The following is a 27233-nucleotide window of genomic DNA, read 5'->3' as shown; positions in this document are numbered from 1 at the left end:
GCGGATGCGCAGGCTGGTCTGGATCCATGCTGGTCGCAAACGGATTACGTTGGTTTTGTCATGACGCGGCTCATATAATCATCCTAATGACATTGACATAGACAGCTGTTCAAAAAATAAAAGAAAAATGATTGAAGCAACCTCCCCTACTGCGCTCAAATTAAAAATGGAATGAAATTAAAATGTAGAATTTCTGCATACTTCAGGATGCAAAACAGCATAGAAGAAGAACTATGATAATTACAGGTATCAAAATATATAGGCGTCAAGTAAATAATTATGATTAAAACCATGTCAAGTACTGATAGGCGTCAACTACAGAATTATGTTAAAACACTATCACATACTGATTGGGGCATTAACTACAAAATGTGAAACCTTGGACAAGATATACATCATAGTATGAAATTATCTGAATCATTTAATTATTAAAAGACAAGAACTTGTAAATAGCTACCATGTTTAGTGATGTTTTAGTATAAAATAATCTTACTATCCTCATCATATAAAGCACCAAACTCTAAGAATTTTACAGGTATAAACACAAACATCTTGCTCTCAATTATTACTTTTACATAGAGTACAAAAATGTCAAACAAACACTTAAGTGCAAAACAACATTTCCAAAAACAAGAAGACTGTACAAAAGATCACCTTATGAAAAACTGGTATAACATTCAAGAAAAATAAGACATACTGCTAATGACGATGGACGCTCCATGAACTTGCTCATTTGTCAATGTACCTTAATGCACATAGGTCGATAAACAAAGGCTGAATAAGCAAAAAAAGTAAAAATCTATTTTTACCACTTGTGACCCTTGATCCCAGTGACCCCTAACTCTACAAAGTTAGAAGAACAGGCAAGATATGTTCCTACCCCCCAAAAGAAATATCCATCAATAAAATAAAGGCTAAATAAAGAAGAAGTGTAAAATCTATTTTTAGCAATGGTGACTTTGACCTAAGTAGCCGCCCTTCACTCCATTCAAAGTTAAATTTCACAGTTAAAATGAAAGTAATAAAGTGAAATAAAAAAATGTAAACAACAAATCTATTGCAGATTCACTGAGTATGAGACTCATGACAAGACATCTATACTGTCTTTGAGAGAAATCAATCTCCCATTTTTGACCTAAGATACTTTGACCTTGACCTAAATATACCAATTGACCTTGACCTAAATAGCCCAAGTGACCTTGACCAAAATGTTCTACATGTAAAAAGCCCAGTGACCTTGACCAAAATGACCTAAATCACCTGAGTGACCTTCACCAAAATGTCCTTAATAGCCCAAGTGACCTGGACAAAAACGACCTAAATAGCCCAAGTGACCTTGACCACATTAACCTAAAAATCTATCTAATGGTAGCAATGTATATAATGTGAAGTACCAACAAATCAAATATGTAAGAAATCAAGGAATAAATAAAGATGCTATGAGAAACAGTAACACAGAGTGATACAGATGATGATGAATCACAAAAGTGGCATGGGTATGTGATAAATAGAAATAAAGAAGGACAAGTGCACAACTTTAATCATGGTGAAAAAATGTTTGAGTGAAAAATAAATTATGTGCATGGAATAAACCTATTTTACTTTAAAAGTAAAGTGTACTACAAACAATCAGATCCAGTATGTAAGCTAAATAGTAAAAAAATATGTAAGATACATAAAATGTAGAAAGGTAGCACAAAATTGAAAATGTCATGTCTCAAAAAACATTCAAAATACAAAAATAAGACGATGAAAAAATGACAGCATATCTTATGTTTTGTTGTAAAATATTTCACAAATATTTTTGTACAATGAGACGTGCTGCATTGATTTCTTTTTTTACAAAATATGTATAAAACAAAACAATGACTTCTTATTTAACTTGGTGTGTGAAAACAAAACTTTTTGTTATAGAAAAGTATAATAAGCATTATAAACACAGCGTTCTATTAAAAACCAACTTATGTACCGTTCCAACGAGAAATTCTTCAAAATATCGTTAACATTTTCCATAAAAAAGCAGTAACTTTAACATTTACTGTTCCTTACAAAACTTTAGCTTTAATTTTAAGTTTACAATATATATTCAAAGAACATGAAAAAAAACAGTACATGAATTACTATTACTGAATGTACAAGAATTACTATTACTGAATGTACAAGAATTACTATTACTGAATGTACAAGAATTACTATTACTGAATGTACAAGAATTACTATTACTGAATGTACAAGAATTACTATTACTGAATGTACAAGAATACTATTACTAAATGTATAAAGCAAACTTTCATTCTTAGCTTAAAACATTCATGTAAGTGTTGCAACTTAAAGTAGTATCATGGTATAAACCAAGAAGAAACAAAAACTAAAATTTGATCCCAAAACAAAAATAATTAATTGACTGCTAAAGAAAATTTTGATACACACAAAACTAGCTATTTCAGATAGTAATTTCTGTACTTTTCCTTCAAGAACATTATTTGATAGAAGCAACTTGTATTTTAAAAGACTATAACATTGAATTCAGCAATTATAAATTATAACAATCGGGTTCTGGTTCTTTAAAACATGTAAATTTATCTGATAAAATAAATAACATAAGAAGAGCTGTCCGTAACACAGTGGGCTCCACTATTCTCAGTGCTTGACAGTAAGAAAAAGGGCCATAACTCTGTAACCTACATGTATGTCCATCATGTTAGATAATCAAAGAGAAACAAGAGGGCCATGATGGCCCTGAGGTCGCTCACCTGTATATAGGCCCCCCCAACGTTGCAGGGCCAATTTAACCCAAGGGCTTTTATTTGCACAAACTTGGTAGACACCCATAAGAAGATGTTTCATGCTCTAGCTCATTGGGCTTTTTAAAAGAAGATTTTTTTAAAATTTTTACTATACACATATAGTTAAAAACAATGAAACCCCTGGGCCTGGCCAGTTTTGACCCCAGGGCTTTTATTTGAACAAACTTTGTAGACACCTATTAGAACATTTTTGATGCTAAATATCTTAGCCATAGCTCTTTGAGTTCTTTAAAAGAAGATTTTTTAATTTTTTTTCTATATGCATATAGGGAAAATCAATGACCCCCGGGGCGGGGCCAATTTTGACCCCAGGGCTTTTATTTGAACAAACTTGGTAGACACCTATTAGAACATGTTTCATGCTAAATATCTTAGCTCTAACTCTTTTGGTTCTTTAAAAGAAGATTTTTTAAGTTTTTACTATATGCATATAGGGAAAATCAATGACCCCCTGGGGCGGGGCCAATTTTGACCCCAGGGCTTTTATTTGAACAAACTTGGTAGACACCTATTACAACATGTTTGATGCTCAATATCTTAGCCATAGCTCTTTGAGTTCTTTAAAAGAAGATTTTTTACGTTTTTAATATATGCATATAGGGAAAATCAATGACCCCCCGGGGCGGGCCAATTTTGACCCCAGGGCTTTTATTTGAACAAACTTGGTAGACACCTATTAGAACATTTTTCATGCTAAATATCTTAGCTCTAACTCTTTTGGTTCTTTAAAGGAGATTTTTTAAGTTTTTACTATATGCATATAGGGAAAATCAATGACCCCCTGGGGCGGGGCCAATTTTGACCCCAGGGCTTTTATTTGAACAAACTTGGTAGACACCTATTTAGAACATCTTTGTTGCTCAATATCTTAGCCATAGCTCTTTGAGTTCTTTAAAAGAAGATTTTTTTAAGTTTTTACTATATGCATATAGGGAAAATCAATGACCCCCCAGGGCGGGGCCAATTTTGACCCCAGGGCTTTTATTTTAACAAACTTGGTAGACACCCATAAGAACATGTTTCATGCTAAATATCTTAGCTCTAACTCTTTTGGTTCTTTAAAAGAAGATTTTTAAGTTTTTACTATATGCATATAGGGAAAATCAATGACCCCCCGGGGCGGGGCCAATTTTGACCCCAGGGCTTTTATTTGAACAAACTTGGTAGACACCTATTAGAACATGTTTGATGCTCAATATCTTAGCCATAGTTCTTTGAGTTCTTTAAAAGAAGATTTTTTAAGTTTTTACTATATGCATATAGGGAAAATCAATGACCCCCCCGGGTGGGGCCAATTTTGACCCCAGGGCTTTTATTTGAACAAACTTGGTAGACACCCATTAGAACATGTTTCATGCTAAATATCTTAGCTCTAGCTCTTTGGGTTCTTTAAAAGAAGAATTTTTAAGTTTTTACTATATGCATATAGGGAAAATCAATGACCCCCCGGGGCGGGGCCAATTTTGACCCCAGGGCTTTTATTTGAACAAACTTGTTAGACACTCACTAGAAGATGTTTCATGCCAAATATCTAAGCTCTAGCTCTTATGGTTTTTTAAAAGAAGATATTTAAAGTTTTTTCTTTCGGTTGCCATGGCAACCAGAGTTCTGCATGGAATTAAATTCTTTGAACAATTTTTAAAGGTGACCACCAAAGGAACATTCCTGTGAAGTTTGGATGAAATTGGCTTAGTGGTTTATGAGGAGATGTCATTTAAAGTAAAAGTTTACGGACGGACGGAGGGACGGACGGACGCCGGACGAAAAGCGATCACAAAAGCTCACCCTGTCACTTTGTGACAGGTGAGCTAAAAATGTTTCAACCCATTTGGTAGAAGATACCAACTTGAATGCAAAAACTTAACCAAAGTATGACACTGATGCCAGAGTGAGTACAATAACTCTCCATATTCTTTGAAAAGTTGAGCTAAAAACAATAATATTGTTAGATTTACTTTGTCACACTATACAAAACAGATGTCTAAGTACTATTCACACTCCTTATAGCTTACAAGTACCTTTTTTCATCATAAATCAGTTAAGCCAATTAATGTACATGTATGCAAGTTACATAAATGACATCACATCAATTCTGCCACATTTATCATTGACTTATCATGTGTCAACACTATTGATAATTTATGTAATGCACCACTACTATAAATGTTTAACAATCCTTTTGAGGCATTACAAGAATTTATGCTAAATGTAAAAAGAATGTCAGTCATAGGTTATGATACAATGACAAATTTACACTTTTAGTTGAAACTAGAGCAAAATAAACACAAGTTAAAAAATTAATGCCAAAATTCAGAAGGTCAATGGATACCAAATTTACAAAAATTGTCTTCAAAAAGTGCCATATATACAAATATTGCTGGAAAATACCTAATTAAGTACCGTAAACACAGACTGCCACAGAATCCTAAATATAGAAATGAATGCTAAAAAAAGCAATGTTGTCCCAAGATGAAAATTATACACTGTTTTATGAACGACAAATTTATACACATTGTTATAAATGTATGATGCCAGGTTGAACGATGCCAAATTTACAAAGTTTGAAAACTGCTAACTTTCACAACTACTGAGGAAGGATGAAATATTTATACAGAATGAAAAATGGTTGAAATAACTTAATCTAATCTAAATATAAAATGTTAATTCTTATCTTTATGAAATACTAACAGATACCAGTATTTTTACTTAATCCTTTTAGGAAATGGTCTATGTAAAACCCATTTTGGAAAATGTTTAATTGCATGATTATGTTAAAATTGCAAATATTGAGATTCTACAAATGTAAAACTTATAATTTTCAAAAATTATTTACAAAATTTTGAAGAATATTAGAATTTTTGGAGACCTAAATCAAGAAGGGGAAAAAAACTGAATGCAAAAATAATTTAAAGTTCATTTTTTACAGGCAAGAATTGCTAGAATTCTAATTACATGTAACACAATTTGTAGTCATATTTTTTACAGTCACAACCAAGTGATTTTGCCTATCTATAGAGTATCATAACATTATAACTGTCATATATCAATCTTAGTCATCAATTAGTACCGAACTAGTCACATGGTTCACACATTATGTCATGGTAAATATTATAGAAAACAAAGACCAAAGGTTCAAAGGTTATTACCAATGACATAAGTGAATTATAACATCATTATTTCTAGATAAAATACAACTTTTTGTGTACAGTAAATGATTTTACAATGTTGATATATCACACAGCTAAATATAGCTAACTATAATAATCAAGAGAATATAAATTAATGAAATTAGAAAGCAAAGAATAAAAGCACAGGAAATAAACATTTCATGACAGGATTTAACTAAAATACAATCTGGAAAATTTGACCTTTAATGTCAGTCTCCCAAGGTAAAATTTCAATCCATTTAAATCAAGCCCTGGTTAAGAGATATACTTTTTTTAAATATGACGACTGCTACAGGCCACAGTTAATGTTGTCGATAGGGAGACAGACTGCCACGACATAATCAAAATATACTTAACTTTTTGAATTATGCAAATCAAAATATACTTAACTTTTTGAATTATGCAAGGACATATAACTCTTTCACGTTTCAAGAATTATAGGATATGTTTGCAAAAATAATGATTCAAAATCTTTTACCGTACTTTTCTTTTATACCCCAGTCTGTTATAACCTTTTCATATTGTGAGCTTTTATGATAACTGTATCATAATCAGTAAAACACAATGATTTATCATTTTTCTTAAAACATAATGCCAAAACAAAACCTTTATGAATTCAATCACTGTGATTCACTATTTAAACAACTATGTATATACATGTACCTTATACACTAAGGGGAGACAATAACTGGTTATGAAACTAAATTGTAATTGTCTCCCTTATAATGCTAGCTAAAAAGCAACTAGACAACAGAAAGATTGCAATTCAGTACCAAGTACATATGTACAACTTGAATGTTCATATTCATATTCAAAACCATCATAGTGACTTAGTGAAAATGTTTTAATAAAACTGTTATTCTAAAATTTTGAAAATAATGATGCACAAATTCACATTTCATTCAAGACAAACGTTCTAAAAGTACAGTAACAATATATACTGACCAAGTGTCAAGCTATAATATGTAATATAAAGTTATTTGATTCTTGTATCTTTCGGTGTACATATGTATACAAATATTAAAATGCAACCTTTGTTAAACAGTTTATTTCATAGCAAATTCTAAAACTAGAAGTGTCCATTAATTAAACAGCAATAGGTACTATAACATTAATTTGATTTTAAATGAGCATTTTGATTATTGTTTCCATTTATAACTGGCTGCTTTGATTTCTTCGGTGTTGACGGTCTTCTTAACACATCATTTCTTAAAAGTCTCCAGAACAACACAGGATTTATCGAGTTCATCACAAAAATAGAAAAACACAAAAACCGGAAGTAGACTGGTGGCACCCGGTGAGATTCTGTGTACATTCCGTACGAGATCCGACACAGCGACCAGCCGCGGCAGACGAAAAATGTCACCAAGTTCAACATACAGACTAAACGATAAAATTTGTTGTCAAATTTGTACTGTAATAAATGTAGAAGCTTGCGGGAATGTAGGAAGAAACTGTTAATTTCGGCCATGATGGCAACTACATTGTAACCTATACACATCTCCTCATGCAGGTTGTACCAGAACATGGAAGTTACCTGAAATACGTACATAATTTTGTTTATTAAACGTTTCTCTAAAAAATCTTATTCTTAACAAATAAATTGGTTTGAAAAAGAGATTGAGATTTCATGCTCTTGATATGAGACGCGTCACAACAAAACCAACATAATGCTTTTGCGCCCAGCATGGATCCAGGCCAGTCTGCGCATCCACGCAGTGTGATCAGGATCTGTGCTGTTCGCTATCAGTTTCTCTACTTGTTATAGGGTTTGTAAGCGAACAGCATGGATCCTGATCAGACTGCGCGGTTGCTGGTCGCAAACGCATTTGTTGGTTTTGTCATGACGCGGCTCATATATACACGTATATACTCTCCTTGAACACTGATTGTTGTGTTCTCTGTATTTCAATATAGGGTAGAAAAATTGATTTCCTTTTTTTTTTTGGTAGGATTATAAGTTTCCTGCTTGTATAATTATAGTACAATTTCAGTTATGTGACCAATGAAAGAAAACAAGATTATGCAATTTTGTGCAAGATTTTGCTCAAAAAATAAATTGAAATATTAGAAATAAATAGAAGGTAATAATTATGACAGGACAAAAACTGTTGTTAACAATAAACATATTCAATATCCAATTTAATTTTAAAATGCTACTTAATCATATCAATTATGTACGGAAGTCAGTTCACTTCACATTGTTCTTTAATTACAAAGTAGTAAATTTCAAAATTTCAAGAATTAACACAAACTGGCCTACTTCAGCAGAATAGCCACAGCTCAAATTGAAACTAGAAGAAATGCTATTTTTTTTCCCATACCCGCACATTTGTACAGAAATGAAGAAATTAAAGAACAATATGACAGAAGTTAATTGAGACACAGTTCAGTAACATGTTTGTACAAAATGATCACATAAATATGATGTACATTTTGTATATGCAATCATACATGTAGAATTTTATAAATATAAAACGCTCCTGAAGATAATTGTGAGCTACCATTAGCTTTTGCAAGTCATACCTGAAGTTACCACAGCCCCTAAAAAGTTCAAGCTCTGAGGGTAGCATTACATTGTTAAAATGATGCAACAGACAACCAAAGCTAACAAAACAAAATAACTTTTATTTCAATATTGTGAATAAAAACAAGAACTATCGGAGGACAGTAACGCTCAACTATTCGAAAAGTTGTCACAAGGGTGTTTCATCGAGTATAATAATGCTTACCTATATGAATACATAAAATTGTCCGAAAAGGTACAAAGGCTTGTTATTAAGATGTTTTATCGAGTTAATCACTGCTTTATTATTATGAATGCATAAAATTGTCCTAAAAAAGGCACAAAGCCTTCGGTAGTTATGGAGATACCAGCTTACAAGCAAAACCTTAACCAAGAATTTCTAAGCAGAAAAAGGGGCATAATTATGCAAAAAGACAAATCAGAGTTATGGGACTTGTGCCAATCATGTTAGATAATCACAGAGAACAAGTGTGTGAGGTGTCAATCCATTCCCTTCAATAGTTATTGAGATACCAGCTTACACACAAAAACAAGAATTTCTAAGTCGAACAAGGGTGCCATAGTCACAAAATACGCCCGTTTACGAAAAAGCTTTTGATGGAGATGGGGGCATTATGGATAAGTGTTATCTAGCAAGCAAGTTTTTATTCTTGGCACTGTGTTGTTAAATGAACCTTAAAACAAATCAATAGGGAAGATATGCACAGAATGTGTGACCTTGACCTTGGTTGCAGGGACCTGAATTTTATGCACGGCACTCAGCCTCACAATGATGAACATTTGTGCCAAATTATATTGAAATCCCTCTATGCATGTAGAAGTTTTGCTCCAGACAAGTGTTTTTCTATGAGCTCTAACTGTGACCTTCACCTTTGACCTAGAGACTTGGTTTATGTGCAGGGCACTACGTCTCATGGTGGTGAACAATTCTATAAAAGTAACATTAAAATTCCTCCATGCATGTAGAAAATATGCTCCGGACAACATCTGGATATTTAATCATCTCCACTGACCTTGACCTTGCAAATATTAACCTAAATTAAATGTGTAACACCTGTAGTCATGATAGTTACCATTTGTGCTACAATCCATCAATAAATGATGACTAAATGTTCCCTATAACCATCTTCAAATTTTTATCTGAACTTTGACCTCTATGTGTAACCTTGACTTTGGTCGCAGGGATCTGAATTTTGCATGCGACACTCAGCCTCACAATGGTGAACATTTGTGCCAAGTTATATTGAAAACCCCCTATGAATGTAGAAGTTTTGCTCTGGACAAGCGTTTTTCAATGAGCTCTAAGTGTGACCTTGACCTTTGACCTGGATCATGCATGGAGCAATACATATCATGGTGGTGAACATTTCCATAAAGTATTATAAAAATTCTTCCATACATGTAGGAGATATGCTCCAGACAAAATCTGGATATTTCACCATCTTTAGTGACCTTGACCTTGCATATATTGACCTAAAGTACATGTGTCACAGCCGTAGTCATTATAATGACCATTTGTGTTACAATCCCTCAATAAATGATGATTAAATCGTCCCTATACACATCTTCATATTTTTATCTTTTTTTAAACGGGCGTATAAAAAGTACATGTAATTTAATAACTAAAAAATTCTGATTTAAGATTTTATTCTAGGGAAATACATTTCATTACAATTCTTAATCTTTGAATGAGCTGAACTGATATTTACTTGAAAATTAAAATATAATTAAATTTCTTTGAGAAAGTATTTACATTTGATAAGGTAATTACTGTATGATCTTTATGAACAAATACCAAGTCTACAGAACACCATAGTTATCACAGTTAAGAATCTTGACCAATGAATGAAACATGTGTAAATAAATGTTACATTCTTTAGAACATACTCAATTCCAAGAAAGAGGATTATTTCATGCCCTTTGATTAAATTCTATTTTTAGAATTGAAAGTGAAAATAGATCAAGGGGAGTAAATGTGTAAGTCATTTATGAACAAAGTAATAACTTTGTTGTCTCCCTTTGATTAAATTCTATTTACAAAATCTGGATATTTCATCATCTTTAGTGACCTTGACCTTGTATATATTGACCTAAATTATATGTATCACAGCCATAGTCTTGATAATGACCATTTGTGTTACAATCCCTCAATAAATGATGACTAAATGGTCCATATACACATCTTCATATTTTTATCTGAACTTTGACCTCTATATGTGACCTTGACCGCAAGGACCTGAATCTTGCACGCGACACTCCGCCTCACAATGGTGACCATTTGTGCCAAGTAATATTGAAATCCCTCTATACATGTGGAAATTTTGCTCCGGACAAGCATTTTTCAATGACCTCTAAGTGTGACCTTGACCTTTGACCTAGAGACCTGGTTCATGTGCGCGACACTGCTCCTCATAGTGGTGAACATTTATATGAAGTTTTATTAAAATCCCTCCATACATGTAGGAGATATGCTCCGGACAAAATTGGACGCCGCCCGACCGCCCGACCGCCAGGGGCGTTCCCATAATACGTCCCGTTTTTCAAACGGGCGTATAAAAAGGGGCATAATTATGTAACAAGAGGGCCATGATGGCCCTGAGGTCGCTCACCTGTATATAGCCCCCCCCCCCCCCCCCCGGGCCAATTTTTACCCAAGGGCTTTTATTTGTTTATTTGAACAGACTTGGTAGACACCCATAAGAAGATGTTTCATGCTAAACATGTAAGTTCTAGCTCATTGGGTTTTTTAAAAGAAGATTTTTTAAGGTCTTTACTATACACATATAGTTAAAAACAATGACACCCCTGGGGCAGGGCCAGTTTTGACCCCCGGGCTTTTATTTGAACAAACTTTGTAGATATTTACTTAAAGATGTTTCATGCTTAATATCTAAACTCTAGCTATTTGGTTTTTTTCAAAGAAGTTTTTTAAGTTTTTGCTAAACACATATAAGGAAAATCAATGACACCTGGGGCGGGGCCAGTTTTGACCCCAGGGCTTTAATTTAAACATACTTGGTAGACACCCATTAGAACATGTTTCATGCTAAATATCTTAGCTCTAGCTCTTTGGGTTCTTTAAAAGAAGATTTTTTAAGTTTTTACTATATGCATATAGGGAAAATCAATGACCCCCTGGGGCGGGGCCAATTTTGACCCCAGGGCTTTTATTTGAACAAACTTGGTAGACATTCACTAGAAGATGTTTCATGCCAAATATCTAAGCTCTAGCTCTAACGGTTCTTTAAAAGAAGATTTTTTAAATTTTTACTATATGCATATAGGGAAAATCAATGACCCCCCAGGGCGGGGCCAATTTTGACCCCAGGGCTTTTATTTGAACAACTTTGGTAGACACTCACTAGAAGATGTTTCATGCCAAATATCTTAGCTCTAGCTCTTTGGGTTCTTTAAAAGAAGAATTTTTAAGTTTTTACTATATGCATATAGGGAAATCAATGACCCCCTGGGACGGGGCCAATTTTGACCCCAGGGCTTTTATTTGAACAAACTTGGTAGACATTCACTAGAAGATGTTTCATGCCAAATATCTAAGCTCTAGCTCTTACAGTTCTTTAAAAGAAGATTTTTTAAGTTTTTACTATATGCATATAGGGAAAATCAATGACCCCCTGGGGCGGGGCCATTTTTGACCCCAGGGCTTTTATATGAACAAACTTGGTAGACAGCCATTAGAAGATGTTTCATGCTAACTATCTTAGCTCTAGCTCTTTTGGTTCTTTAAAAGAAGATTTTTTAAGTTTTTACTATATGCATATAGGGAAAATCAATGACCCCCTGGGGCCCCGCCAATTTTGACCCCAGGGCTTTTATTTGAACAAACTTGGTAGACATTCACTAGAAGATGTTTCATGCCAAATATCTAAGCTCTAGCTCTTACAGTTCTTTAAAAGAAGATTTTTTAAGTTTTTACTATATGCATATAGGGAAAATCAATGACCCCCTGGGGCGAGGCCAATTTTGACCCCAGGGCTTTAATTTGAACAAACTTGGTAGACACTCATTAGAAGATGTTTCATGCCAAATATCTAAGCTCTAGCTCTTAGGGTTGTTTAAAAGAAGATATTTAAAGATTTTTCTTTCGGTTGCCATGGCAACCAGAGTTCTGCATGGAATTAAATTCTTTGAACAATTTTTAAAGGTGACCACCAAAGGAACATTCCTGTGAAGTTTGGATGAAATTGGCTCAGTGGTTTATGAGGAGATGTCATTTAAAGCAAAAGTTTACGGACGAACGACGGACAGACGAACGACGGACGGACGCCGGATGAAAAGCGATCACAAAAGCTCACCCTGTCACTCTGTGACAGGTGAGCTAAAAATAGCAAATCAGAGTTATGGGACTTGTGCCAATCATGTTAGATAATCACAGAGAACAAGTGTGTGAAGTTTCAATCCATTACCTTCAGTAGGTATTTAGGATACCAGCTTACACGCAAAAACTTAACCACAGGGACGCCGACAAATCGGTGACTGCATTAGCTCGATTATTCTGCGAATAGTCGAGCTAAAAAAGGAAAAAAGAAAGAAAAGGAAAAACAAGTAAAAAGTAAGAAAATCAAGAGGTAAAGCATTCATGATTGCTACATGTAGTTGACAGAAGAAAATTGATAGGAATATCATTAACTATAGAGAATACTAAAAGCATGACTATGATGGTATATAGGTTCAGTCTGATATAGCTGAAAATATGGCCTGTAATGCCCTAGTCACTTAAAATCGAGGACACAAGTCTCACATATCAGCCGGACAAACACTTGTCACTGAATAAGCAAGGTCTTACAATCACATATATTTCAGCCTAACAAGCTAAGTTTCTACATAGTACATGTAAATAAGCAAGATCTTAGGCCCAAATTTCAGCCTAACAAGCCAACTCACTACATACATTGTAGTAAACTGTAAATAAGCAAGGTCTTATAAGCAAGGTCTTGGGCTCATATTTCAGCCTGACAAGATCAAGTCACTAAATAAGCAAGATCTCAGTCTAACCAGCCTTGGTCACTAAATAAGCACAGTATAAGTCGTACATTTCATCATGACAACCTCGTGTCATTTGAGCCGCGTCATGACAAAACCAACATAATGGGTTTGCGACCAGCATGGATCCAGACCAGCCCGCGCATCCGCCCAGTCTGATCAGGATCCATGCTGTTCGCTTACAACTTTATAACAAGTAGAAAAACTGTTAGCGAACAGCATGGATCCTGATCAGACTGCAAAGATGTGCAGGCTGGTCTGGATCCATGCTGGTCGCAAACCCATTATGTTGGTTTTGTTGTGACGCGGCTCATTTGGTAACTTAAACCATAGGTTTACATTTTGTCCTATCAAGCTCAAGAACATGTAACCAGTTCTAGCTTGTTTTCCTTAGGTATGTTTTCTTCAATACCCCAGAGCCACAATGAACAATGTTTCCAACAATCTTCAAGCAACTATCATGTGACATCATAAGCTTTGATAATCTAATATTATTATAACAAACAATTGTATTTTTGAGATTACACAATACATATAGCCTAATAATGATTCTAATACTAGTATGAAGCAGTCAACTATATGTGAAGATTGAAAGCATATAAAATACAGAATCTCCTAGGGACTTCAAAACTTCAGTATAATAAGACCAAATCCCTCACAATCTAATCAATAAAAATAAACTTCATATTAAGTAAAAAAGTAACTTACTGCTATATGATGAAGTGTGACTTCCCAATTAGCTATCAGCTTGCCATTGTACATCAGATCTAGGAAATCATACACAAAGTAACCTGAAAGGAAAAACCAAACATCTTGAGTTAATTAATCAAGGATAATCATAAAATTATCTATGCAAATGCATGTGAAATAAATCCCGCCCACACACAGGATTCAAACAAATAAACATCAGCTTATAAGCATAGTTTTGGCTTTTTAATGTGCAAATCTGTTGGTATAGAACTGTTCACTAATAGGGGAGAAGACGGTTAAAGTGGCCTAGTAGCTCAGTCCATAAAACTGTTCCAAGAGTCCCAGGTTCGAGTCTCAGTCAGTGAACTGTCAGGATTCACACTTTTGTCATCAACATTTCTTGTCAGACATGGACTATGACAGTAAGAAGCTTTAAGTCAATTTACATTGTTTCTGCTTCCATTAGAAAAATGAAAATCTACAATGGATTTAAATATAGTGTTGAAACATGTAACCATATACATGTAGAACTATTCCCTAATATGGGAAAAAGATAAGTAGATTGACAAAATAACACAGTTGGGGGAGCTTCAGAAACTGTTCCATTGGTCTCGAGTTCGAGTCAAGGTCAGGCTACTTTTTCTCTCATTTTTTTTTACACTGTATTTCTATATGACAAATCTTAGCATAAAAAGGTTAACATACCTGTTGAGAAGGCAATCATTAGATATGTGAAGTAATTAATATGGTGAACTAGATCATCCAACATCTCTGGATAAAAATATAAACTGAAACAAAAGTAGAATAGAAAGTATTAATACATGTACAGTCAACATAGGCAAATAAAAGAAAGTGAATGCTTCTATTTATATAATAAACTTGCAAGCTACCTTCTTATATGATATTTGAATAGCAACATGCGTAAAAGCACATGCACTGCCGATTGGATAGTTTAAATATACATAAAACCAGTTTGATAACACATTTTTGTAACATTTTTGGTCATTGTTATGATTTGTAAAATTTGACTATCTTAGCTGTTCAAATAAGGAAGTTATCAACATTTTTCAAAGGTCTGATTGAAACTTATGCTCAGTGTATATATTCAATATATATTGATGAAGAGCTGATTTTCAAATTGAAAATAATTTATCAAAGAAAAAGCAACATAAATAAACTTAAATTATATATCTAGCAATCTCCCAGCAGGGTGTTCACAAGCTTGAAATCCTGAGGGTCATTTTGACTAACTTTTACCGACTACAAGGTGAAATCCCCATGATTTAAACGATATTTGACCCTCCAGTTAAAATCCTGAGGGTCAAATCAGGCCTTTTCGAAATTTGAAGGGTCAAAGAGTCATTTCAAGGGTCAAACGGACACCCTGTCCCAGTAATGTAAAATCACCTGTAGGGCACTGACATGTTTGCCTGTCAAACATTGAGAAGGATGAGAAAAAAATTTAAATGTTAAAATTTAGGAGGTTAAAAAAATTGTGGTGAAAAATGTTCAATTCTGCATATTGCTGCATGAATAGGGAGCAGGACAAATGAAGGTGGTAAGCAGTTCAAATGGTACACAATCCTAAGAAAGAAAAAGAACTTAAAATACTTTTAATACAAATGTAGTCTGAAGTTGCTATAATTTAAATAAAGCAAAGGGATGGTCATGAAAAGATATTTGGGAGAGGGAGGGGTCAAGAAGTCTTCATTAGGGATAGTAACCTGAACATAGTGAATAAGAAAAGGAACATATTTTCTTTTACCACAATGTATTATATAAAAAACTTATAAAGCCTATTAAAGGGATACAAATTCAAATAATGCAACAATGCACCCCGCATTGACAGTTTCTGTATAAACTGCTTAAATAACCGAGGTATATCAAGTGTAAAAACATGAGTTGTTCCCCTTGTCTTCGACTTAAATCGATATCTCTAATGCTAAAACATTTTAACAATACTAATTTTGCCACATTCAAACCACTAGTTAACTGCTATTTATAGACCAATTTTATTTTTCATTACAATTTACATCAATGAAAAGCATGCGATCTTAGCTTCATCTCACCTCTTTAGGCACCAAAAGTATTAAAAAAAATTGTTAAAACTACCACATGTTAGATGAGTTAACATAGAGATACACAGCCGGTAATCTTTACTCGCAAAATTACTGAGAAGAAAAGCCTGTGATCTGTCAGGTTCACAACTGTCAATTGGTGTATTAGTTAGTCAAAACCTTCTGGGGTTGGCCTAGGAATGTACGTATTATTATAATTTATCATCATTAAATTGACCGTAAGTCATAAAAGCAAGGAAAACCTGTTTTTTAATTTATGTACTAAATGTAAAATTGTGGAATCGGAATCTTTCATACGGGATGAACAAGCCAAAGCAAGTTATTGTGTACCTAAAAGCAAGTCGCATTTCTTTATATTTTTTCAGCGATACAAGCGACATATTTTCCTGGGTCTTCAAATTTGCCGAAATCGTTTAGATTCTAACAGATCCTATAGAGAATCATATATAATTTTTGTTAGTAAGAGATATGCATACACAATATACAAACCAAAGTATATCCCATGTGCCACAAATGGCTGCATGTATCCAAGAAATGAATAAATTGTTCCATCTCCACGGGTCTCCTTTCACGTTTTTGGGAGGTCCAATTTTGGTGACCACTATATTGGTGAGTATAAATGATATTATACTAACAAAGAACATACAATATCCATAACTGCGTTCCACTTTATTGTGTGGATCGAAAATAAATTCTTTTTCTGTCATTTTCACTATAAATTTCTAAAAATATTGCTTCCGGGGAATCCTGGCGATGTCTCATCGATGCGTCACGTGACGAAATCGCTCATAACATGGACAAGATGTAAACAATAAACACACGTGTTGCCAGGTTCGCTGTCAAAACAGATTTATTCTCTAGATTTCTTGACTTGTTAAGGATTAGCAGACAAGACGGAACATGATTCATTTTAATCCTTAAACAGAGACTTTGAAGATTATTTTTGCATAATTATGTCTAAATGACCGAGCTGGACTGAAATTATTTAATAATTTAATTAATTCCCAGATTAATTGAAATACGTATAACAATGAATAGTTTGACGTAACAATGAATAGTTTGACGTAATCACGACTGTAATTAAAGCCGTGTCGCAACGCAGTCGTAGTTATGTGTTGACGCGTTATAAAACGCTAGATCTATAGTTTTTATATTTTATATACATGTACTATTTTAGGACATGGTATACGTGCAGTAATACATCGCATACTGTCTGGGACAAAATGTATATTTTTGGTTGCAGATACTGTATATCACCAGGGTCTTTCAAAAAGACCCTGATATCACATATAGTATCAACTAATGTTGGTTTGTAAGTATCAGCTTATACAATGTATACGGTACGTAAGCATATTTGAAGGCCGATTATGCCTTAGATCGAAATGCTATAATTTTTATTTCTCAAAAACGTTCTACTTCTTGTCACAGTTTCTAAAAAAGACGTATTTGCCAAATACATAAAACTTAAGGGGAGCTGTGGCCTAGTGGTTAAGGTGTTTGCCTCTGAACCCAGAGATCGTCACGCGTGTCTAGATTCTTAGGACAGAAGCATGCCTGATGGCACAAAGTCTTAATGACACAAAGCGAGAGTTTTTTTAGCAAAGGGAGAGTAATCGAGGATTTCATACTCAATAACGTGCAAGGATTATACCCCATTGGTAATATTGATACTGCACTGTATTTGCAGTAACCAAGTCTTTTTTCTTTGTTTCGATTACATAATTATTATTTAACATTCGTTTCCATGAAGATTTTGGTGTAAAAATACCGCCTATAACACATGCTCAAACCGAATTTCCGAAGAACACAATAAATGTCAGGAACATATTATCAAAATTTAAGCAGTGAAACAGTCTATTTTTGAATATCTAGCTGCTTTGCCAGGAACGTGTTTGGTAGGAGCTGACCTAGGAATTGTAGCTTATTCAGTCCGATGGAAGACTCTAGGGATATCATATCTAATGCACTCAATGCAAAATCAGTGCTAATTTGTCCGGAAGAAAAATTAAATTAAATTTCTTGCACGGTATTTTTTTATTGAGTTTTCTTCAAAATAGAATATTATAAATGAGAAAGGATCTTCAAATCAAGTCCCGCCTAGAATTAAATAATATATTCAGACATATACAATGCTATTAGAAAGACATGAATATGGTATTCATTTTCTGATATTATTGTTATTAGACAAATGCAAGAAGAAACGATCAACATTTGTCGCCTGAATTGAATCACCTTTAACTAGTATATAGGACAGATAGATAAATCAAAGCACAGAAGGCGCTAAATTTGTTTGGGTCTCCGAATGTCAGAAAGATGAAGGTTGTGAGATTATAAACCAATTTGTTTTTGTATAGTGCCACCAATGATGCTTCCAGTGTTATAACTGTTATAAATTGGCTATAAGACTAATTGCAACACTGATATTCAATGTTTATTTGGCTAAAACAATTTATAAACAAAGTTGCCTTAACTGGGATTTGAACTCTAGACCTCTGGCTTCCTAAGCGAGCGTGTAAAACCCTCGACCACGGGGAAGTTGTAAGATAACAACCTGAAGAAAACCATATTATTCGAAATAAGGGTTTGTAACCCTTATTCATTTCGATGTATTTTGTTCACGGTAAACCTGTTGTTTAACACTGATGTGTATAATCATGGAGCTTAATATAAGCATGTATATCTTCAAAGAATAACACAATATTATAAATCTTCGACCAATCGGGAACTATTTTTTCTTTCCGGAGAAGGCTTGAAAATCAATGCGCCTGTCATTTGACAATCTTTACGCAGTGATCTCCCCTTATTTTTTCGGCGTAAGTGTACTTATAAAGGGAAGTAACCGCTTCGAGGAGTTTGTACTACTTTCGGCTTTTGCAAATAAGCACATCAGGGTCTGAAATTTCACTACCATTATTGAGGAAATTTGCTAGTAAATTCAATCAAATCAATTCTATCAAAGTGGCAATATGCTCCGGTTTTTTCTCCAGACGAATTAGTAATATATTTTAAAAAAAAAGATATTAAGGTGTTTGATCTATAATTGATAAATGAAAAATATGTTTAAGATACAATATATACACGACCTGTATTATAAAAAGACTACCCCACTCATTTAAAGATTTGATTATTACCGATACATTCTCAACGATATTAGAGCAATGTTTGATGACTGCTTCATAGAAAAATAAAAAATTGAACACACTTATTGCAAAATGCCAAGTTATTTTTATTTAAACCCGTTTACTTACCAGTTTCACTTTGATGTCACTTGATTAATGTCACTTTAAATGTTTTAATTTGTAATCTTCTATTAGATTGAGAAAGTATTGTGAGGACAGTATGTTACCAAATATATTTGTTCCTAAAGGAAAGGTTGTTTTATTTTTCATCTTCTATGTCATTTCAGGGGTAAAATCTAGATATCCTCTGTTCAACCGTTTCTCCTATATAGTGACCAGTATCTATTCTAAGTGACAGTATACAGCTTCAAAACTGGCAAAGTAAAGGACTTTCATGAATACTTTCAGATTTATATAGTTTTCACATTCATTGTTTGATTTATTATGTCAAGTTAATAATTCGACCACGTGCAATAAACAGCGTTATTGTTAACCAGAATCCGCTTTACTGAAACGAAATATTTGCACATTTCGAGCTCTATTCTCCCCACGTCCAGAAAACACTTTATAGTACACCAAGACAGAAACCACTCATTTATTGAAGGCGGATTCCGCCTTAAGTATGGTCGTACTTTGATCAGTTATCCATAAGGAATTGACAATACTTCGTTCTTAAAAGTCATTGCATTGATAAAAAATGTAGACATAAAGATTTAGAGAAAAGAAATTATAAGGTAAATTTCCTCAAGTAACATGCCTCCTTATTGGAGATTACATGATTCCTTATATTTTGATAGACAATACTCAAAAATGTTCTTATTCCAGTAGTACTGGTTGAGCTTTAAATTTGGAGTTTAAGGGATTTCCATTTCAAAATACAAAGAAAAGAAAAATGTGGTTAAGTTTTTATAACAATGTCCATATATTTAACCAGATTTAAGTTGCCAATATTTCAATAACGGATTATTGTTTAGAATACAAAATCTTTTTTTTTAAATGACGATTCAAGATTGCTGTAAGGGAGAGAACTCTTGCAACACTGTTATACTTCCTAATATTTAGATTACAAGGATATAAATTTACCTTTTTACATTTAATTGTAGTCAATTACTCGGAATATAAAATGGTTTAATTTGAAATATGATTGTAGCGATGATCTGCAAGATGTTGTTTTTTTAAGTATAGAAAGAGGAAAAAGTTACAGGGTGCCATGTCTGGAGAATACGGTGGGTGTTGAAAACAGGAAATCGAAAACAAATTAACTACAGTAGCTCCATTATGTGCAGGAGCGTTGTCATGCAGAAAATACAGGCCTTTCATACATTATATATACCAGTTGAAGCCTGAACCTTATTGACGTGTTTTTCTGTTTTTTCTTAACACGACTTCTCTATAGAACTTAGATGTGACAAAATGGCCTAGCCTTTAGAAACAGGAATTTGGACTATAGTTCAAAGGGTATTTAGAAAAAAAAATAACGTTCGGCATGTAACTTTCAAAACACTTGTCAATCACTTGGCAATGCATGATCGACGAACATTTTCTGGTGGCCCAAACCTTAATTATTGTTACATCTGCATACTGGCGTAAAATAGTGAAACTAGCTTTTTCGTCACAATTCACAATATTAGAAAATCGGCAACTGTCATATTTAGGAGACATTTTCAGCAATTTTCGAGAGTATTTAACCCGCTCCCTCTTCTGGTCAGGTGTTAGCAAATCGGATATCCATCTGTTAGATAGCCATTTAGCAGTAAATCGCCTATATCTTCCAAAAAAAAAAAAATTTAGAGTGGACCCTTAATTTTGATATGCCTGCGATATGGACTGTCTGGGTAAGTGAAAGTCTGGCAGCTTTGTCAAGCTTGAATTAATTAATGTTTTTGTCAGTAACTATTGAGCGTTTTCTACCAAACTAACAGGCGTTTTTACTTTTTAGTTTAATAATATTTCATTGTATAAATGTATCATAAGTTTTTACAAACATAATGTACATCCAAAAGGGTTGGGTCAAAAGTTGTAACAACATTATTGCGGGTCCTTCATTGAGCTTAGTCGAAATGAAGTTTATATTACATGTATTTGAATGTAGTTGTGTGATATCGACTTTTTATGAAGTTCAGTTTTCAGTAATTTCTTAGGAACTGATTATAACAAATGTTTTATCTGTTAATATAAATAGATCTAAATCGAATGAGAAATTAAAAAAAAAGAAACATAGATAAGTATAATAATAAAATACTGATAATCAGAAGGAATAAATTAAGTTATTTAAACGTAGTGAGAATGATTTTCAAAACGCAATAATGTTCAATTTAAAGTAATTTATGGCCTTTGAATTTAATGCTCTAAATAACAAATTTTGAGGAAATCAAAGGAAGAAGAAATAAAATGAATTAATAAATATAACTATTGTTATAGTTACAAAAACTGCAAAATAAATAAATACAAAGATATCCACCAAATAAAGACCCTGTTTAATCCTAAAGTACTGTTTCTTGCTAGTTTTTATAAAAGTAGGTACTTCTTTAAAAAGAATTTCATATTCGAGTTCAGAACGTAATTCAAAGTACTGACCCACTATAATTGTACTATATGCCAAAAAGCACCAGAAGCAAAAGACGGTTCTGGCTATACGCCTATAAGTAACTTTCTGAAAACTTTAACAGGACACCAAAAATTTAAGATCTGAGAAAGAATAGGCCTTTCAGTGAATATTTTGTTAATTTGTTCGTGTCATACAATTTATAACTCATCGGGAAAACACAGCACGCGGCCAATATGAGATTCGACCAATAGCTCGGCTTGATACAATATGAAAAAGTTGCGTTTTTTGTTGTTTTTGTTTTTTTTCGCAATTTTGTAAGATCTGTGAATATATTCCATTTTCCATTCTTATGCAGTAGGCCTACTCATTGGCTCCGCGGTGGGTGTTAGGCCGATTAGCAGTTATTTGGTGCAGGAAATGAAGTAAGCAGACTTTAAATTTAGTTTGAAGGCTTAGCTTCAATGTCTTGACACTTACAACTGTCCAAGTATTGATGATGAATATTTTTGGTTTTGTAGCTTATGGGATTTACATGTTAATGAAAATATGCTTATAAATATTGTTGTTGTTGTTGTTTCTTGTTAGTATGTTTATACGGAAGATTTGTTTGTTCGTTTATTGATTGATTGATTGTTTGTTTGATTGATTGATTGATTGATAGGTTGAGTGAGTGAGTGAGTGAGTTAGTTTTTATGTACGTATCTTTATTTCTTTCTTTCTTAATTGTTATGATTCATTCATTCATTCATTCATTCATTCATTCATTCATTCATTCATTCATTCATTCATTCATGCTTCTATTTATTAATATAATAACAACACCTCATCATTATGTTCAATAAACCTTTAATAAGTTAAAACGTAGAAATCATTATCAAACACATTTGAAAAAGACACATATTGTAATAAAAAAGCAGATTTTATAGAGACCTTATTGGCTAATGAACTAATAATTAAACAATTATATTTCAGATCAATACAGAACAAATATACAAATATATACATGAAAAAGATATAACCCTTTTTCCCCCTGTAATTTTATAATCATTGATAAAAATGAGGCAGAAGTATAAGTAAATGATTACATGTATGTACACATCTGTTCAGATAAGGACTTTTGTATACATAAACATCATTGTAAATACTGGGAAGAAATTGTACAGGTCAATCATAAGGCAATTACTCACTGAAAAACAAAGCGCAGCGTTTGTTTGTAATAGTTAAAGTATAAAAAGCAATTTCAGATCAGCAAACTTAACTGATATGGGATTTTTTAGTTTCGAAAGTTTGATGAATATTCGTTTTTTATTGCTTTCCTTGTTTTTTTTCATTGCATTTTTTAAATTACAATCGTGCCCAACACGAATCTTCACAGTAGTCCAAGGGACAATGACCGTTTCTGCATCTGTTTAAGCACCATTTATCGGCTGCTTCAGGAACTGGGTTTTTTTCCCGCCAGAATTGTTTTGCTTTACAAGCATTATTCATAGAGTTGTTTATTGGAACAAGTGTCGCACCTCCTCTACACGTGTCATCGCAGTAATCCTTTGGACAATATCCATTCATACAGTTCCTCCTACACCAGTCGTCTGCCATCGCGTTATTTGACCTAAATAATGCAGTTCCTTTACAGTCTTTAACAATATCAGGAATTGGTACATGTCCAGTCGGCAAATTATTGCCGCCAAAACTGGGAACAATAGGTTGAAACGAGCCTGGTACCCCGCCGCTTCCACCATTATTGAAGTTAGGTGGGAGTGGCTTCTGTGTTGGGACCGGTTGAACAATCACGGGAGGTTTGTATGGCGAGTTGCTCCCTTTTATAGTAATGTCTGAACAACCATAGAACTGCTCTTGTGGCCCGCATCCCCGACAACAGTTAGACCCGTTACAACGCACGTTACTCGCTGTAATTATACAATTATTTTATTATCATATTAATTGAAACGCAGAAGAAAAAAAAAGCGAAAAGTTAAGAAAAATTGCAAAAATTTAAAACAAAAATGACGTATCATATTTGAATAAAGTAAACAATATAAATCAGTAATAATAAGATAGTGAAATTAGCAACATTTACATACATATCTTAAGTGAAATGTCCACAATTTAGAAATCGAGTAAAAGTCAATTAATATACTATTTTATCATTCTTAATTTCTAATCTTATAATATATACATTTAATAATAATTGCTGTTCATAATAAAAAGTATATAAATCGAGCAATATATAATTACCTGTGTTCCATTTCCATTGTAGAACACACTGTGAACACGTCAAGTCCTTTGGCAATCTTAGTTTTATCGAAACGATCCCGAGTCCTTCCGGTACAATTGTTCTCGTTGAACCATCTAAATGTAGCAACAAGTATTTGTCCAGACATTCCTGTGTTGCTCGTTTCTTCGCGTCATTATTTGGACAGAGTTTAAATTCAAACCAACCGCCATGATTGACGGTGATTTCCACTTGGACCGTAATGACGTCACCTTGGTTATATGTGCGCGCAATAGTTCCTGTTGCGTACAATCCGCCAGCCTCGTTTGGGCGATCACTATGGTAAGGATCTCCGCAAATACCACATTTGCCATTGTTTCTATAAAACTGGACCTGTATATAGAAATGCAAAGATTTTGCTAAGCATCTTGGTTTAAAATTCTATAAAATTGTACACATGAATTGATTTTATAGATCTAATAATGTTCCCTAAGTTTCCCAAATATGACATTTTATGCACTAATTCTTATTCATTAAATTGGTATGAAAAGATGACCGACTTTCATTCAAAATATATTTCATCATCGGACATTGACATTGATAATAACTAAAAGAAATATTCATTAATTTAATTGTTAATTTTCAACGCAGAGTTCGATTCTAACTTTAAAAGCTTTGTTTTTATATATAACTATATAAGAAAAACATTTTCAAAAACAACATCACGTTTCTACAATATTTATGTGACCCTTTCAGTAAAGTTAATTGCAAAAGAAAAAAAGAGGCAACAATGTAAAACAAAAAGAGCTGACTTTAAGGAAATAATAAAAGTATGGCTTAGCTCTGTATTTATATTTACACTTATTGTAAGCAATAAGTTATATAAATAACACTAACAATAAGTTATATATCAAACTTTGTTTTGTAAGGTGTCTTTTGGAATTTGGCCTTACATCTTTAGAAATACACGTAAACTGTATTTCAAATTTGAAGATTAAATTTAAGGATGAATTTATCAAAACTATTAATAATTTAACGTTTAATGAAATATCTTGGAGGTTTAAAAGAAGACACAATTCTTTCCAGAAGCATAACGCGCATAACTCTTGTTAGCTGCATAGCTTAATGATATTTGCTAGTTAGTTAGAAATTTGTCATATTCGAAAGGAATGTATACACATGATATGTCAGAACCTTTGTTAGCTGCCCCTTTCGTTTGTTGCCAACAGGTAGGTTTCATATTAAACAGTCAAAGAAGTTCAGCATAAAATTGGAAAAATACATGTGAAATACTCACGCCAAATCCGCCACAAGATAATTGATGATCGTCGGCATTATGGGGAGTAGGGAACCCATACCTCCACATTGTAGAGCGCCCGGGAGGGCTGATCAAACGACCGTGGCCATTTACTTGTATAACCACGGCGTAAAGTATGATACAAAATGTCGAAATATACTCCATCTTCTATACTGAAATTGTAATGATAACATTCTTGTATTAACTCCTTTTTTAAAGTCGTAAGTGCGCATGCACTTGATTTCTTTAAAATTTATATTATAGATTAGATATTCTCACACTACAACATTTGGGAAGATGAGAAAAAATCTTTAAATGCAAAGCAAAACTACCGATGACGACGGCCAAATAATCTTTTTCTAAATATTTTTTTTATTGTAGAAATTTATAAAATAAATAGATAAAAAAAATTTAAAATCGAATGCTTAAGATTTATATTTTCAAATAAACGGGGTTTTAAATTTTTAAGCTTATTTAAAAAAAAACAAATGTAATTGCTAAAATATTTTGCATATTTTGATTTAAGAGAAAAGACTTCTCGACTTGAAACTGTATCTTTTTAAAGTAATATTAAGTTTTAATTATGTTTTTTCTATATTTTCATAAATATTATTGTTACATTATTTCCTATTTAATTTGCTTAGTTTTGCGCAAGAGTGAAATCATTCTTTCGCCAGCACTTGCTTTACAAATATTTTTCATAAAAATTACCACGCAAATAAATTATTTTTAAAAATCCTTCTACTGTTTATTCTTCAGTTACGTTTAAAGCGTGTTTTTTCTCTCTATGATACGTGTTTGCCGTCAAGAGTTCCGTTTTTATTAAGATAACCGGAAGTTTTTGAGGGTATTTAAGGCAATCATACCTTTAACTTGTGACGCAGTTACACAATTTCATTGGATTAAATTAATCCAGCCCTTGTTAACAGAAGAAAAAACCGACAATGGAAATAAATGTTACGAATGCGATGTACCTACGAACCCATAGACAAGGCTAAAGGTGTTTGCCCACGTTTTACAGAAATTAACAATTTATGCTATCAAAGAAGAATAAATGTCACAATCGTTGATGAAAGCGTTTTAAATTGTACAGGTTCTTTTATCATTAGCCATTTATTTCTGTTTTGTAATTATTTTTTATAGTTTTTTTTCAAAGATCTTTTTTTAAATATTTTCCTTAATGTGCGATGTAGCAGGACCGCAATTTATAAAGCAGACTTCTTGAGCCAAAATAGATATGACGTCATTACAAAAAAAAGTTATATTTATAAAATGTCATAACGTAATTTGATACGACTGAGAAAACATTGTGCATGCATTATTTATAATTTTACATACATACATGTATCTCTTTTTAAAGTGAATCTCTTTTTAAAGTGAATTGAAGTAAAATCAGCACATTTTCCAAAAGTAATTCGAATATTAATAAATTTGTATCATTTGGATATTTTCATTAAATAATTTTCAAAAACAAAATGTTGGGGATTTAATATGAACATTTTATATGATGAATACTACTATTTTGTTCTAGAAAACTTGATTATCTGCTATATTTTTATAATGAACAGAACAAACATAAACATTATAAAATGTCATATCGTGTCTAACACTTGCAAACAACATCCATATATAATTCTTTCCTGGTTTGTTCTAATGTATGATACTTAATACTATCAACTTAATTATTTCTGGCATAATAGATCTTCCATCATGGACCAATTCACTTTTATCAATGCTATTTTAAAATTAGCACCATTTTTGTTCTTCAAAACTTTCTTATGTAACAC

The 27233-nt window shown here is 33.0% G+C and overlaps 2 protein-coding genes across 2 annotated transcripts; both read right to left on the bottom strand.

The window, feature by feature from the left end:
* Positions 1–4637: 4637 nt before the first annotated feature.
* LOC132713190 (TLC domain-containing protein 2-like) lies at positions 4638–17060 on the bottom strand. The gene is made up of 4 exons (XM_060695675.1): positions 16760–17060; positions 14898–14980; positions 14211–14293; positions 4638–7511 (listed from the first exon to the last, which is right to left on the bottom strand). The coding sequence occupies exons 1-4, from the start codon at positions 16975–16977 to the stop codon at positions 7086–7088; spliced, it is 810 nt and encodes a 269-aa protein (XP_060551658.1). The 5' UTR covers positions 16978–17060; the 3' UTR covers positions 4638–7085.
* A 5706-nt stretch (positions 17061–22766) lies between these two features.
* Positions 22767–25619, bottom strand: LOC132713189 (uncharacterized; the record flags this gene model as incomplete). The annotated part of the gene is given in 3 exon segments (XM_060695674.1): positions 22767–23844; positions 24173–24542; positions 25447–25619. Coding segments are annotated over 3 exon segments (1098 nt in total). The 3' UTR covers positions 22767–23281.
* Positions 25620–27233: the final 1614 nt, after the last annotated feature.

This window comes from Ruditapes philippinarum, unplaced genomic scaffold, assembly GCF_026571515.1.
Source record: "Ruditapes philippinarum isolate M1 unplaced genomic scaffold, ASM2657151v2 ctg10978_1_1_1_1, whole genome shotgun sequence".
NCBI classification, from domain to species: Eukaryota; Metazoa; Mollusca; class Bivalvia; order Venerida; family Veneridae; genus Ruditapes; species Ruditapes philippinarum.
The sequence above is the reverse complement of the archived record's forward strand: the minus strand, read 5'-3'. Positions and strand labels throughout refer to the sequence as shown.

Coding starts and splice junctions, on each gene's coding strand:
- LOC132713190 (XM_060695675.1), bottom strand. CDS start 16,977: ATGACAGAAAAAGAATTTATTTTCGATCCACACAATAAAGTGGAACGC. Junction 14,981..16,759: donor GGCACATGGGATATACTTTG/GTTTGTATATTG, acceptor CTTTTGTTTCAG/TTTATATTTTTATCCAGAGA. Junction 7,512..14,210: donor TCACACTTCATCATATAGCA/GTAAGTTACTTT, acceptor TACGTATTTCAG/GTAACTTCCATGTTCTGGTA.